This window comes from Erinaceus europaeus, chromosome 2, assembly GCF_950295315.1.
Source record: "Erinaceus europaeus chromosome 2, mEriEur2.1, whole genome shotgun sequence".
Classification (NCBI taxonomy): domain Eukaryota; kingdom Metazoa; phylum Chordata; class Mammalia; order Eulipotyphla; family Erinaceidae; genus Erinaceus; species Erinaceus europaeus.
Window position 1 is genome coordinate 58,038,396 of NC_080163.1, and position 14,234 is coordinate 58,052,629.

General features: G+C 39.9%; 1 protein-coding gene across 1 annotated transcript; it reads left to right on the plus strand.

Annotated features, from left to right (window-relative positions):
- Positions 1-390: 390 nt before the first annotated feature.
- On the plus strand, positions 391-1,338 carry LOC103107635 (olfactory receptor 2T27-like). The gene has a single exon (XM_007516445.1). It carries the CDS (start codon positions 391-393, stop codon positions 1,336-1,338), a length of 948 nt encoding a protein of 315 aa, XP_007516507.1.
- Positions 1,339-14,234: the final 12,896 nt, after the last annotated feature.

Here is a 14,234-nt window from a genome sequence, read left to right on the forward strand (position 1 = left end):
TTGATTATGAATTTTCCTTTGTTTCAGTGATCAGAGTTCTGACACCAAGGGGAACTTCTAAAAGTGAACCAAAGGAAGTCAATCTGATTAGTTGGAGAGATCTCACCAAAAGTGCTGGTGAACCACTAGTAATATTGAACTGAAAGAACCTATTTCCAAAATACATTCAAAAAGTGAAAAATAACCATCTAACATCATGTAGCACTAATTTAAGCAAAACAAATACCAGTTGATCTATTCAGGTATACTTGATTCATCATTTCTTTCAAAATTGCCTAGGTAACATGAACAATGTTTTTTTTTTAATAGAATAACTTCTGTGTAGTTCATTATTAATAGTGAAATATTTTCTGTATTATATACTTTTCCATTAACTCTATGGAAATTACAATGGTGACACATTTTGAGAACTACACAATCACTGAATTCATTCTTCTGGGTTTGCTGCAATATACTCCAACTCACTTTTGTGTTTTTGCACTTATCACTGTGATGTTCATCTTCACACTTATTGGAAACAGTCTTTTAATTTTGCTGATCTTAGTAGACCCTCATCTTCACACTCCTATGTATTTTTTTCTCTGGCAACTTTCTCTCATTGACATCTTTTTCACACTTGCTATTGTCCCCAAGATGATGACTGACTACCTTCTGCATATGACAGTCATCTCCATTTCTGGCTGTGGTACTCAGATCTTCCTGGGGTTGGCCCTAGGTGGAGCTGAATGCATACTTTTAGGCCTCATGTCTTATGACAGATATATTGCAATATGCAAACCTCTACACTACCCACTCATCATGAACTGGCCTCTCTGCAGGCAGATGGCTATTAGCTCATGGACCAGTGGTGCTTTCAATGCTTTGATACATACTGTTTACACCATGAGATTCCCTTTCTGTGGGCCCAGAGAAATCCATCATTTCTACTGTGAACTTCCTGGTGTTTTGCGTCTTTCCTGTGAGGACACCTTGACCTATGAGACTGGGGTGTTGATCAGCACTACCATTCTTCTTCTTATTCCATTCTCAATAATTCTTGTCTCTTACACACTCATCCTAGTTACTATCATCCAAATGGCTTCCCATGAGGGCAGGAAGAAAGCATTCTCCACTTGTTCATCTCATTTGATAGTGGTCAGCTTGTATTATGGTGCCATCATCTTTATGTATATGCGGCCAATCTCTTCCCATACTCCAGGACAAGATAAAGTTGTATCAGTTTTCTACACTATTCTGACACCTATGCTCAACCCTATGATCTATAGTCTTAGAAATAAGGATGTGATGGGAGCTCTGAGAAAAATCTTATGGAGGTGTTCATTATATTTTAAAATGTGAGTACAAAAGGTTAAGTGTGTTTGGGTAAATATTTTTAAAATATCTGATTAATTTTTGATTTATATGATAGCAGTCATATATTCTATATAAAGAATATAATGCTGTAACCAATCTATTTAACAGAAATAAAAGCTACTATCAAATATATATGGAGATAACTCAGAAAATAGCCATGCCTTGCTTATTATCTTGAGAATGCAATTTGAAATAATAAATTCTGAAATTATAATACTGATTGAAGGAGAAGTCACATTAACTCACCAGGCAATAATCAGAAACACAAACTCTGGACTCTTACAGGAATATTAGAAAACAAAGAAGAGAGAAGGAAGACTTGCCATAACATCATCATAAGCTTCATCTTGTATCATCTGCAATTGCATTTTGACACTGGAAACTCACATTTGGCAAGGGGGGGGGAACCTATTTATAAATCAGAAGATACTTCTTAAATTTTTATGTCTGCTAGTGTAGAAAATAACCATTGATCATCTTCTAGTGATAGTAGAATCTCAGTCTTGATATCATTTAAAGTGAATCAGAGTCTTGGGTAACTTGGTAATAGTAACATTGATACTGATTTCTCTCTTCCTTGCTAAATGGATAGAGTGAATTGAAAAGCAACTACTACTTGGTACAATAACTATTTGAAATTTTTACGCAAAACACAGCACTTATCAGATATCTGTCTTAGTTTAGTATCATTTTTGGATCTTTAGATGGAGTGATCTTGAAAAGTCAGGGTATTTAAGGAAAACAATACATAAGTGTGGAATACACTATATTTTTTCTGTGACCTACATACTAGAGATGCACTATCTGAAATTTACGTTAACTAGGCTCAGTGATTTTTAAGACTGCAGACTGGTTAACAACTCAGGTTAAAAGACTTAACTTTCGGGAGTCCGGCTGTAGTGCAGCGGGTTAAGCGCAGGTGGCGCAAAGCACAAGGATCGGCATAAGGATCCCGGTTTGAACCCCGGCTCCCCACCTGCAGGGGAGTCGCTTCACAAGCGGTGAAGCAGGTCTGCAGGTGTCTATCTTTCTCTCCTCCTCTCTGTCTTCCCCTCCTCTCTCCATTTCTCTCTGTCCTATCCAACAACGACAACAACAATAATAACTACAACAATAAAACAACAAGGGCAACAAAAGAGAATAAAAAAAAAAAAGACTTAACTTTCATGCCTCTAACTAACTCTGTATTTTTCCTGTGACTTTCAAGTCCATGATAAAAACTTTTATAATAGCAGGTCAAATAAGAGATTTTAAAATAAATAGGAATTTTAAGATTATTTTTTCTCAAATCATTTTGATAAATAGGAATTTTAAGATTTTAAGAATTTTAAGATTTTTTTTTCTCAAATAATTTTGTTGGGGAGATAATGGTTTAAAGTATAGTTGCTGACAGAGTACAATTTCTCATCTCCCCATGATAGGTGGCTACAAAACACTCTCAACTCCACCTGTGGCCCATTTCTACCATCATAAGCCAGAATTGATCAATGTTCTGTTCTCGTTACCGGCATAACGTTCAAGCCCCCGGCTCCCCACCTGCTGGGGGGGGGTCCTCCTGCCCTTCTCTTTCACTCTATCTCTCTCATTAAAATAAGTAAACAAATAATAAAATAAGTATATAAAAATGAACTTTATAATTGAGGAGAAGGAAAAATATAGGATGATTTCACTTATAAATGGAATCTAAGAAACAAACCAAAGTGGAGGGCTAGCATAGTGATTATACAAACAGACTTTCATACTGGAGTCTCTGAAGTCCCAAGTTCAGTTCTCTATACCACTATAAGCTTGAACAGTGCTCTGGTGAAAACAAAGCCAAAATAGGGGGGTGGGCGGTAGTGCAGCGGCTTAAGTGCACATGGCGCAAAGCGCAAGGACCAGTCTAATGTAAAGATCCTGGTTCGAGTCCCCGGCTCCCCACCTGCTGGGGGGGGTCACTTCACAAGTGGTGAAGCAGGTCTTCAGGTGTATATCTTTCTCTCCCCCTTTCTGTCTTTCCATCTTCTCACCATTTCTCTCTGTTCTATCCAACAACAATAACAGCGATAACAACAATAAACAATAAGGATAACAAAAGGGGGGAAAAAAGCAGTGGATTCATAGTGCAGGCACCGAGCCCCAGCAGTAACCCTGGAGGCAACAAAATAAAAATAAAGCAGACAATCAAACAAACAACAACAAAAAATAAGCTAAACTTCAAGGAACTGTGATCTGTTACAGCAGGTCTTGGGACTCAGATCAGGGAAGGGAGTATCCCCAAAGGGAGGCAGAAATTTCTGTCTGTATGGGGAACAGGATGATATCTGATGGAGGGTGAGATGCACTGGCACCTATATGGGGGAAATGTTGTCTCATGACAACAACAATCCTGTAAATCAACATTTTCCAATAAATGACACTGAAGTTGAAAAAAATTATTTTGGTTGAATGATAGTGTTATCAATTCACAAAACTTTGCATTAAACAAAATTATGTACACAATAGCTAGACTTCCTTAGTAGTTATATGTGCCAGGGACAAGATACCAGTTTTTAATGCAACTATATGAGGAAATTTATTCAATAGCTGGTAACAAACATTTTCACAATGATAGTATGAAAATTTAAGGAAAGTGAAATTGAGCTCTCACAGGGCTAGATTCATACTGGAGGGAGATAGTAGCCAGAGATTAATGTTTTAACTAAATTTAATCTTAGCAAAGGTATGTGAATCTGGTAATAAGGGCATAATCTCGGGAACTGTAATCTGAACCCTTCCCTTGTGACTGTATTTCTTATTACAATGTATGCACTCTATTGGGTCCAAAACCACCCAGCCCCCTGTACTCCTTATTACAGTGGAGAGTAGTTAGTATTAACTACTGTTAACTAATCATTAACAATTTTGGTTCTGAAGAGAAGGGGTGTGGTACAGCTGGAAGAATTAATATGGGAACTATGGTCATTTTGCAGGAAAAGTCAGTGGAATTGTAAAGATCTGGGTCCTAGATTTCTCAATACAATTCATTTCCACAGGTATAAAATGGCAAGTAGGAAGTCTGATTTGAGTTAAATGAACTTTGTTCTCAGATTACACAATAAAGCATAAATTCATTGCACACACAACCCTAGTGTGACATTTGTTTTCTGTGACACTGAGTAGTGGACACTTGTTCAGCAAGTGTTTGTGACTGTCCATATCTCATAAATCTGTCTATAGGCCAATCTTCTTCATATTATTCACATCTTTACACATAGTTAAACCATCACTTGGATGTGAAACATCATACATCTCTCTCTACAAAGGAAAAACCTGAATAAAAAAAAATACCTATAAGACCACATTTCACTAAACATAATAATTCACTCAGTTGATACATTTTATACTATATGAAACATGTGTGTTAAAAGACAGTGGCTAGCAAACACAAGTGGAATTACTCATACTTCCCAACTTTTGTGGATTTTAAGCTTCAGCAATGCTATTAGCTCACTTGTAACCCTCCAAAAAGAAAGATGTTTTCCTTCATCCCTACAACAACAAAGCCACAACAATCCATGGATGCCAGGACGCGATAGAGATGACCCAGGAACCGGGCTGGTGGTGGTGAGGTGTTTCAAATCTTTATTCACCCGAGCATCCCAGAGTCGTGTGGTTGCACAGTGGGTTAAGTGCACATGGCGCAAAAGCACAAAGGCTGGTGTAAGGATCCCAGGTCCAAGCTCCCCTGTTCTTTGATGCTGGAAACCAGAAATGGCAAGTTGAAAACAGAAGTGGCTTGACAATACATGGTTAGGAAAGGGCTGGAGAAAGGTAAAAGGGGACTGGGAAAGGTAGGAACTTCCTTAGCAACTGTTGTGAGGGGTTTAACTGGTAGGATTAATAATACCCTGCAGGCAGGGAGGGTCTTGATGGTAGAAAAAGAATATATCAAATGAGCAGAATAGGGAGGAGACCTTAAGTCATTTGTTAGACAAAGCAGAACATTGTATGTAGATAATAAGAGAGCAGGCCATTGTATCAAGGAATGCAGAGCTGGCTTAATGTTTTAAGCAATGCTGAGCTCCTGGGGGCAGAAAAATGCAAGGTCTCTGGAGACAGGGAGTAAGCTAACAGGGAGGCAGAGAACTGATGTCCATACCTCTCCCAAGCTGGACCTCAGTGAGAGAGAGAGTCTGACAGGAAGATTTGTTTCCTCAGTTCCCCATTTTTCAATGGGAAAAACCTCACCACGCTCAACTTGTTTCTCACAGTATTCCCAGCACATGGACAACCCTACATAGAAAGGGACTGAATCTCAATCAAGTTATTGTAACAAAGGACAGAAGCTCAGCATCCAGAATACCCTCGCCAAATGAAAAATCCACTCTGTGTCACAACAAGTTACTCCTGGGAATAGGCCCACAAGATAGAGAATTGTAATCTGCTGGCCAGGGAGCAGGCTGCAGAAATCTGGGCACTCCAAACCCATTATAATTTTGTGCCTACAACTTTTCAACATTTAGGAAGTAGGAAATAGAAGCTATAAAACTTATGCTATAACCCTATACCCCCCTTTTGCCATCATAATTTTCTCTCTCTCTCTTTTAGTGATTTAATATTGATAAAATGGCAAGATAATAGGGGTATAACTTCGCACCATTCCAACAAGAGTTCTGTATCCCCATTCACTTCATAGGAAGCTATAGCAGTTTTCCTAAGGTTGTAGGTAGGATTAACTGCTGTTTCTATAACAATAACTATATATATATATATATTTGCCCATTTGTTTTCCATGATCCCATCTTCTCCTCCTTTTCAAGTCACACATATACCAATTACTATAACCAAATGTCCCTCCCCTCTTTCTCTTCTTTCTTCAGGTCCTGATGGAGTTGGAGTTCAGAGCCCTCTGGTCTTCTTCCCCTTTTCTCACCCACTGGGAGTATGGAAAATTCTTTTGGGGGGTGTGGGACATGGGAGTTCTGGCTTCTGTAGTTGTTTCTCTGCTGGACATGAGCATTGGCAGATTGACCCAGATCCCCAGCCTATTTCTATATTTCCAAGTGGGGTAGGGCTCTGGAGAGGTGAAATTCCTGGACACACTGATGAGTTTTTCTGCCCAGGGAAGTTAGGATGGAATCATGATAGCATTTGCAACTTGGTGCCAGTGGGGTGCCAGTAGGGTTTTCTCTGGGGCACCTTTACCCCGTGTAGGGAGGAAACAGGGGGTTTTGAACTCAGTTCCTTGCCATGGGAATGTGTGTGCTCAACTGGATGTGTCACCATCCAGAACTCAGTATTAGCCTTCTTGTTTAACTCAGCATCTAGCTGTTTTTAGACATAGTTAATTTGCTAATAGTAAATCAGTTCTACCAGGAACACTAAAGGCACTTGCATGAAAGGAAAATACTGATTACTTTTTCTCATATGAGGTAAATAAACAAGCCAAGAAAAGAAACAAAGACAAATGAACACAAGTTTTTGGACTTGAGGTGAAAAAGAGAATGCCAAGGCAAAGAAAGAGTTAACTAACCAAACTGTAAGAAGAGAATCCGCAGATAACAGAAGACCTTGGGAAAGATACAGCTCTCCCTCTCCCCCCATGTTGTATCTTATGCTGAAGCTAAGTTGGAGGTTAAACTTTCCCAGACACAGCTATGCAGGAAAAGATAAAAGTAACTATAATGGTAACTAAGACAACCAGACTCTGAGCAATGGGTACAAGTCCCACCCCCTTAATCTCACAGCTTCTATTTCTGTAATGACACCTTCTGCTCTCAGCGGGCACACTCTACATAAGCTAGTACCATCTCTTTGGGGCACAGAATTCTTCAGAGCTCTTTCTGTGGCCTATTAACATTAAATAGCAATGTCCCTTGTTGACCCCATCTGTTGGCTCTGATTTTCAAACCTGCAATAGACTGGACTGCAGAATGCAGTCCTCAGGTAAATGAGGTTCTCATGGTGTGAGTTACAAATATGGAGAAGGTCCAGTGGACTTTTGTGGAGGGGTAATTGGTGATCTGATGGTTGGTAAGGTATGTAACATATTTTAAAGAGGTGAGAAGCTGCTTCTCAAACAGCTAAAGTCTTGTAAGCTAAGGTACATCAAAAGTAATTAAAATTATTTTAAGATTTCCCCCCCTCAAAAAAAAAGATAGGGCTACCTGATATGGCCCTTGATGGGCAAGGTTAGGCAGAATTAATAACTCCTAAAGCAAGCAGTTTCAAAAGCAGTAAATATGTTAAATTTGAATTTGCAGAGAAAAAAGATACAGCAGAAACACATCCCCTTTATTCCTCCTGTTTTTTTGCCCTCAGGGCAAACAACACAGCTATAAACTGTTACAATTACTAGCAAAATACACAGAAAAAGGGAGAGGACATGATGACCTGTTATCTCCTGTTTATTCTAAAACTTGTTTTTTAAGAAATTGGCAAAGTAGAATTTCTCAATTTTCCATCTATATAAATGAGGTCAAATGTGGGTCAAATAAGGTCAAATTCTTCATAGTGCATAACAAATTCAAGCAATGTTACAATTATTTTTTCAAGAAAGAAGACTTTAATTGTATTCTGATCTGCAATTTTGTAGGAGTCATGGACACATTTCTCTCCCTGGTTCATAATTTCACAGAACATTAATTTATGGGAGAACTGAGAATTTTAGAATTTGTACTTTGTCTAACTTTGTTCTTCTAGAGCCATGTCAGGTAGCTCTATTCCTTTATTTTTTCTTTCTTTCCTCCCTTCTTTCCTTCCTTCCTTCCTTCCTTCCTTCCTTCCTTCCTTCCTTCCTTCCTTCCCTTTCTTTTTTGGTTATAATCTGGGGCTAGCTGGTCTACTGCTTCAGGCACAGTTCCTCAGGGTGGGAGATGTTTCCAGCCTTCTAATTACGTGGCCACTTTGTTTAGTAGTTTGTTCATCCTGGCTACTCTCTTGTGAGATTAACTGTTGAATTTGAAGCATTTTTCATTCTTTCACAGATTAGTTTGCTCAAATGAGATATTTATATGACAAGAGACTCTACTATGTGTTGTGCTTCAGCTTGCCTGTCTTCATAGACTTCATTTAAAAAATTCTCTTTAAGTCTGTCTGCTGCTGTCATAAGGTTTATGGATTCAGGTACTACCTGAGAGAGATCACTTAGGGTTAAAATCCTGGTCTGATTGGTCCTGGTTTAAAATTCTAAGTCTTGAGTTAGAGTTTCAAGAAACCCCTAGTTACTGTGTTAGATTTCCAAGGAAACCCAAATCATGGTAAGAGTCCCAAGAATAAGCCAATACAGAAAGGGCACACATAGAGAAATTCAGAACTTGAGTTAAGAACAATCTGAGTATCTCTATGTGTGCCCTTTCTCATGGATCAGAAGAATAAATTTCATCAAAATGAATATTCTCCCCAGAGCCATATACAAATTTAATGCGATACCCATCAAAGTTCCACCAAACTTCTTTAAGAGAATAGAACAAAAACTACAGTAATTTATTTGGAACCTGAAAACACCGAAAATTGCCAAAACCATCTTGAGGAAAAGAAACAGAAATGGAGGCATCATACTCCCAGACCTCAAACTTTATTATAAAGCCATCATAATCAAAACAGCATGGTATTAGAACAAAAATAGGCACACAGACCAGTGGAACAGAATTGAAAGCCCAGAAATAAATCCCCACACCTATGGACATCTTTGATAAGGGGCCCAAAGTATTAAATGGAAGAAGGAGGCTCCCTTCAATAAATGGTGCTGGGAAAACTGGGTTGTACCATGCAGAAGAATGAAACTGAACCACTTTATCTCACCAGAAACAAAAATCAACTTCAAATGGATCAAAGACCTGGATGTTAGGCCAGAAACAATCAAATACTTAGCGGAAAACATTGGTAAAACACTTTCCCACCTACACCTCAAGGACATCTTTGATGAAATAAACCCAATTGCAAGAAAGACTAAAGCAGAAACAAACCAATGGGACTACATCAAATTGAAAAGCTTCTGCACATCCAAAGAAACTACCACACAAACAAAGAGACCCCTCACAGAATGGGAGAAGACCTTCACATGCCATACATTAGACAAGAGGTTAATCACCAAAATATACAAAGAGCTCAGCAAATTTAGCAGCAAAAAAACAAATGACCACATCCAAAAATGGGCAGAGGATATGAACAGAAGATTCACTCCAGAGGAGATCCAAAAGGCTAACAAACATATGAAAAACTGCTCCAGGTCGCTGATTGTCAGAGAAATGCAAATAAAGACAACATTGAGATACCACCTCACTCCTGTAAGAATGGCATACATCAAAAAGGACAGCAGCAACAAATGCTGGAGAGGCTATGGGGACAGAGGAACCCTTTTGCACTGCTGCTGGGAATGTAAATTGGTCCAGCCTCTGTGGAGAGCATTCTGGAAAACTCTCACAAGGCTAGACATGGACCTTCCATATAATCCAGTAATTCCTCTCCTGGGGTTATACCCCAAGGACTACATAACACCTAACCAAAAAGAGGTGTGTTCTCCTGTGTTCATAGCAGCACAATTCATAATAGCTAAAACCTGGAAGCAACCCAGGTGCCCAACAACAGATGAGTGGCTGAGAAAGCTGTGGTATATATACACAATGGAATACTATGAAGCTATCAAGAATAATGAACCCACCTTCTCTGACCCATCTTGGACAGAGCTAGAAGGAATTATGTTAAGTAAGCTAAGTCAGAAAGATAAAGATGAGTATGGGATGATCCCACTCATCAACAGAAGATGAGTAAGAAGATCTGAAAGGGAAACTAAAAGCAGGATCTGACTAAATTGAAAGTAGGCCACCAAAGTAAAAACCCTATGGTGAGGGGTAGACATGCAGCTTCCTGGGCTGGTGGGGGCTGGGGGTAGGTGGGTGGGATGGGACAAGGTCTTTTGGTGGTGGGAATGGTGTTTATGTACACTCCTAGTAAAGTGTAGTCATATAAATTACTAGTTAATTAATATGAGAAGGGGAAAATTAATTGTATGTCTCAAAGTTTTTAAAACACAGACTGAGTCTTTTTAATATATAGGCTGTGTATTTGATATGCAGACTCTCTCAAAAGCCTAGACCAAGTAGATCAGAAGCAGCTAATGGCACAGCTATATACAAGATACTGGGTACTATACAGCAAACCCTAACAAAAGGACTTTTCAAAGTTAACCCAATTACCAAATAATGAGATGATAACATTAACTATCCATTGTCTTTTTGAACCCTAAGACAGCAGGAATCTCACATCTCCACTACAGAGCCTATATTTCCCCCAATCCTGGAACCTTAGGATAGGGCCCACTTTCCGGCATGCATCTCCCAATCCATATCAAATAATATTGCATCTGCCGATCGCAACCTAATCAACGCAACGAGTGCCACCTCAACATGCTTTAGCTCAGACTGTGTCCAGAGACTTCACATGTGGAATGACAACCATTCAGCTTCATTACTCAGGTGAGACCTTTCCTTTCATAGTATTCTCTAATTCTATCCCAGGTGGTTCACTTCCTAACAAAGTCCCAAAACCTAGATATAGACCAGGTTCTGTGAGAGACAGCATATGTTCACACGTATCCATAAACTAGTGCAAAATATATACCTGAAAGTAGAAGTTCACTAGAGTTTGCAGTGAGTACCCCCCAACACTTCCTCTCCACTATTCCAACCTTTCGGTCCATGACTGTTCAACAATTTGTTTGGCTTTGTATGTTAACTCTCGTTTCGGTCACCAGGTTCCAGATGCCATCAGGATGCGGCCAGGCTTCCCTGGACTGAAGACCCCACCAATGTGTCCTGGAGCTCCACTTACTCAGAGATCCACCCTACTAGGGAAAGAGAGAAGCAGACTGGGAGTATGGATTGACTAGTCAACATCCATGTTCAGAGGGGAAGCAATTACAGAAGCCAGACCTTCCACCTTCTGCAACCCACAATGACCCTGGGTCCATGCTCCCAGAGGGATAGAGAATGGGAAAGCTATCAGGGGAGGGGGTGGGATATGTAGATTGGGTGGTGGGAACTGTGTGGAGTTGTAGCCCTCCTACCCTATGGTTTTGTTAATTATCCTTTCTTAAATAAAAAATAAATTTTAAAAAATTGTAGAAGCATACGGGATAGTGGGCCTTACCCTAGGGTCCCAGGACTGGGGGAATTTTGGCTCTATAGTGAAGCTGTGAGGTTCCTGCTGTCTTAGGGTTTGAGAAGACAATGGATAGTTACTGTTATCATAACATTATTTGGTAATTGGGTTAACTTTGAAAAGTTCCTTTGTTAGACATACACTCAATTTTCTCCCTCTCATATTAATTAGTGATTTATATGACTACACTTTACTAGGAGTGTACATAAACACCATTCCCACCACCAAAAGACCTTGTCCCATCCCACCCACCTACCCCCAGCCCCCACCAGCCCAGGAAGCTGCATGTCTACCCCTCACCATAGGGTTTTTACTTTGGTGGCCTACTTTCAATTTAGTCAGATCCTGCTTTTAGTTTCCCTTTCAGATCTTCTTACTCAACTTCTGTTGATGAGTGGGATCATCCCATACTCATCTTTATCTTTCTGACTTAGCTTACTTGACATAATTCCTTCTAGCTCTGTCCAAGATGGGTCAGAGAAGGTGGGTTCATTATTCTTGATAGCTTCATAGTATTCCATTGTGTATATATACCACAGCTTTCTCAGCCACTCATCTGTTGTTGGGCACCTGGGTTGCTTCCAGGTTTTAGCTATTATGAATTGTGCTGCTATGAACACAGGAGAACACACCTCTTTTTGGTTGGGTGTTATGTAGTCCTTGGGGTATAACCCCAGGAGAGGAATTACTGGATTATATGGAAGGTCCATGTCTAGCCTTGTGAGAGTTTTCCAGAATGCTCTCCACAGAGGCTGGACCAATTTACATTCCCAGCAGCAGTGCAAAAGGGTTCCTCTGTCCCCATAGCCTCTCCAGCATTTGTTGCTGCTGTCCTTTTTGATGTATGCCATTCTTACAGGAGTGAGGTGGTATCTCAATGTTGTCTTTATTTGCATTTCTCTGACAATCAGCGACCTGGAGCAGTTTTTCATATGTTTGTTAGCCTTTTGGATCTTCTCTGGAGTGAATCTTCTGTTCATATCCTCTGCCCATTTTTGGATGTGGTCATTTGTTTTTTTGCTGCTAAATTTGCTGAGCTCTTTGTATATTTTGGTGATTAACCTCTTGTCTAATGTATGGCATATGAAGGTCTTCTCCCATTCTGTGAGGGGTCTCTTTGTTTGTGTGGTAGTTTCTTTGGATGTGCAGAAGCTTTTCAATTTGATGTAGTCCCATTGGTTTGTTTCTGCTTTAGTCTTTCTTGCAATTGGGTTTATTTCATCAAAGATGTCCTTGAGGTGTAGGTGGGAAAGTGTTTTACCAATGTTTTCCGCTAAGTATTTGATTGTTTCTGGCCTAACATCCAGGTCTTTGATCCATTTGAAGTTGATTTTTGTTTCTGGTGAGATAAAGTGGTTCAGTTTCATTCTTCTGCATGGCACAACCCAGTTTTCCCAGCACCATTTATTGAAGAGAGCCTCCTTCTTCCATTTAATGCTTTGGACCCCCTTATCAAAGATTAGATGTCCATAGGTGTGGGGATTTATTTCTGGGCTTTCAATTCTGTTCCACTGGTCTGTGTGCCTTTTTTTGTTCCAGTACCATACTGTTTTGATTATGATGGCTTATAATAAAGTTTGAGGTCTGGGAGTATGATGCCTCCATTTGTTTCTTTTCCTCAAGATGGTTTTGGCAATTTTCGGTGTTTTCAGGTTCCAGATAAATGATTGTAGTTTTTGTTCTATTCTCTTAAAGCAGCTTGGTGGAACTTTGATGGGTATTGCATTAAATTTGTATATGGCTCTGGGGAGAATATTCATTTTGATGATATTTATTCTTCCAATCCATGAGCATACTTCTCCCAATTCTTACCAAATTATATTGCTTCCACTGATTGCAACCTAATCAATGCAACGAGTGCCACCCCAGCATGCTTCACTTCAGATTGTGTCCAGAGACTTCAGGTGTGGAAACACAATTCTTCAGCTTCATCACTCAGGTGAGACCTTTCCTTTCATAGTATTCTCTAATTCTATCCAAGGTGGTTCACTTTCTAACAAAGTCCCAAAACCTAGATATAGACTAGGTTCCAGGAGTTATAGCATATGGTCACACATATCCATAAACTAGGGCAAATATACACAGTAGTACACTAGAGTTTGCAGTGAGTACCCCCCCCCCCCAACACTTCTTCTCCACCATTCTAACCTTTGGGTCCACGACTGATCAACAATTTGTTTGGCTTTGTATGTTAACTCTCTTTTCAGCCACGAGGTGCCAGATGCCATCAGGATGCCGGCCAGGCTTCCCTGGACTGAAGGCCCCATCAATGTGTCCTGGAGCTCTGCTTCCCCAGAGAACCACCCTACTAGCAAGAGAGAGATGCAGACTGGGAGTATGGATCTACCCTCAATGTCCATGTTCAGCGGGGTAGCAATTACAGAAGCCAGACCTCCCACCTACTACAACCCACAATGACCCTGGGTCCATGCTCCCAGAGGGATAGAGAATGGGAAAGCTATTGGGGAGGTGATGGGATATGGAGATTGAGTGGTGGGAATTGTGTGGAGTTGTACCCCCACATCCTATAATTTTGTTAATGTCTCCTTTCTTAAATAAATAAAAAAAAGAAATTTGAGTTCTGGGGCTGGGGACACATTATGCAAATAACTTTCATGTCTCAATTTCTGAGCTCCTAGGTTCAATCCTCAGCACCATCGTGAACTAAGCAGTGCTCTGCTTAAAAATAAACAAAAACAAAAACAAAAAAAACCACAAAAAAAAGATGTCCAGGCGGTGGGGAAGTGGATAAAAAGCAT

What these genes read in the sequence shown, in the direction of transcription:
- LOC103107635 (XM_007516445.1), top strand. Translation starts at nt 391, where the DNA reads ATGGTGACACATTTTGAGAACTACACAATCACTGAATTCATTCTTCTG.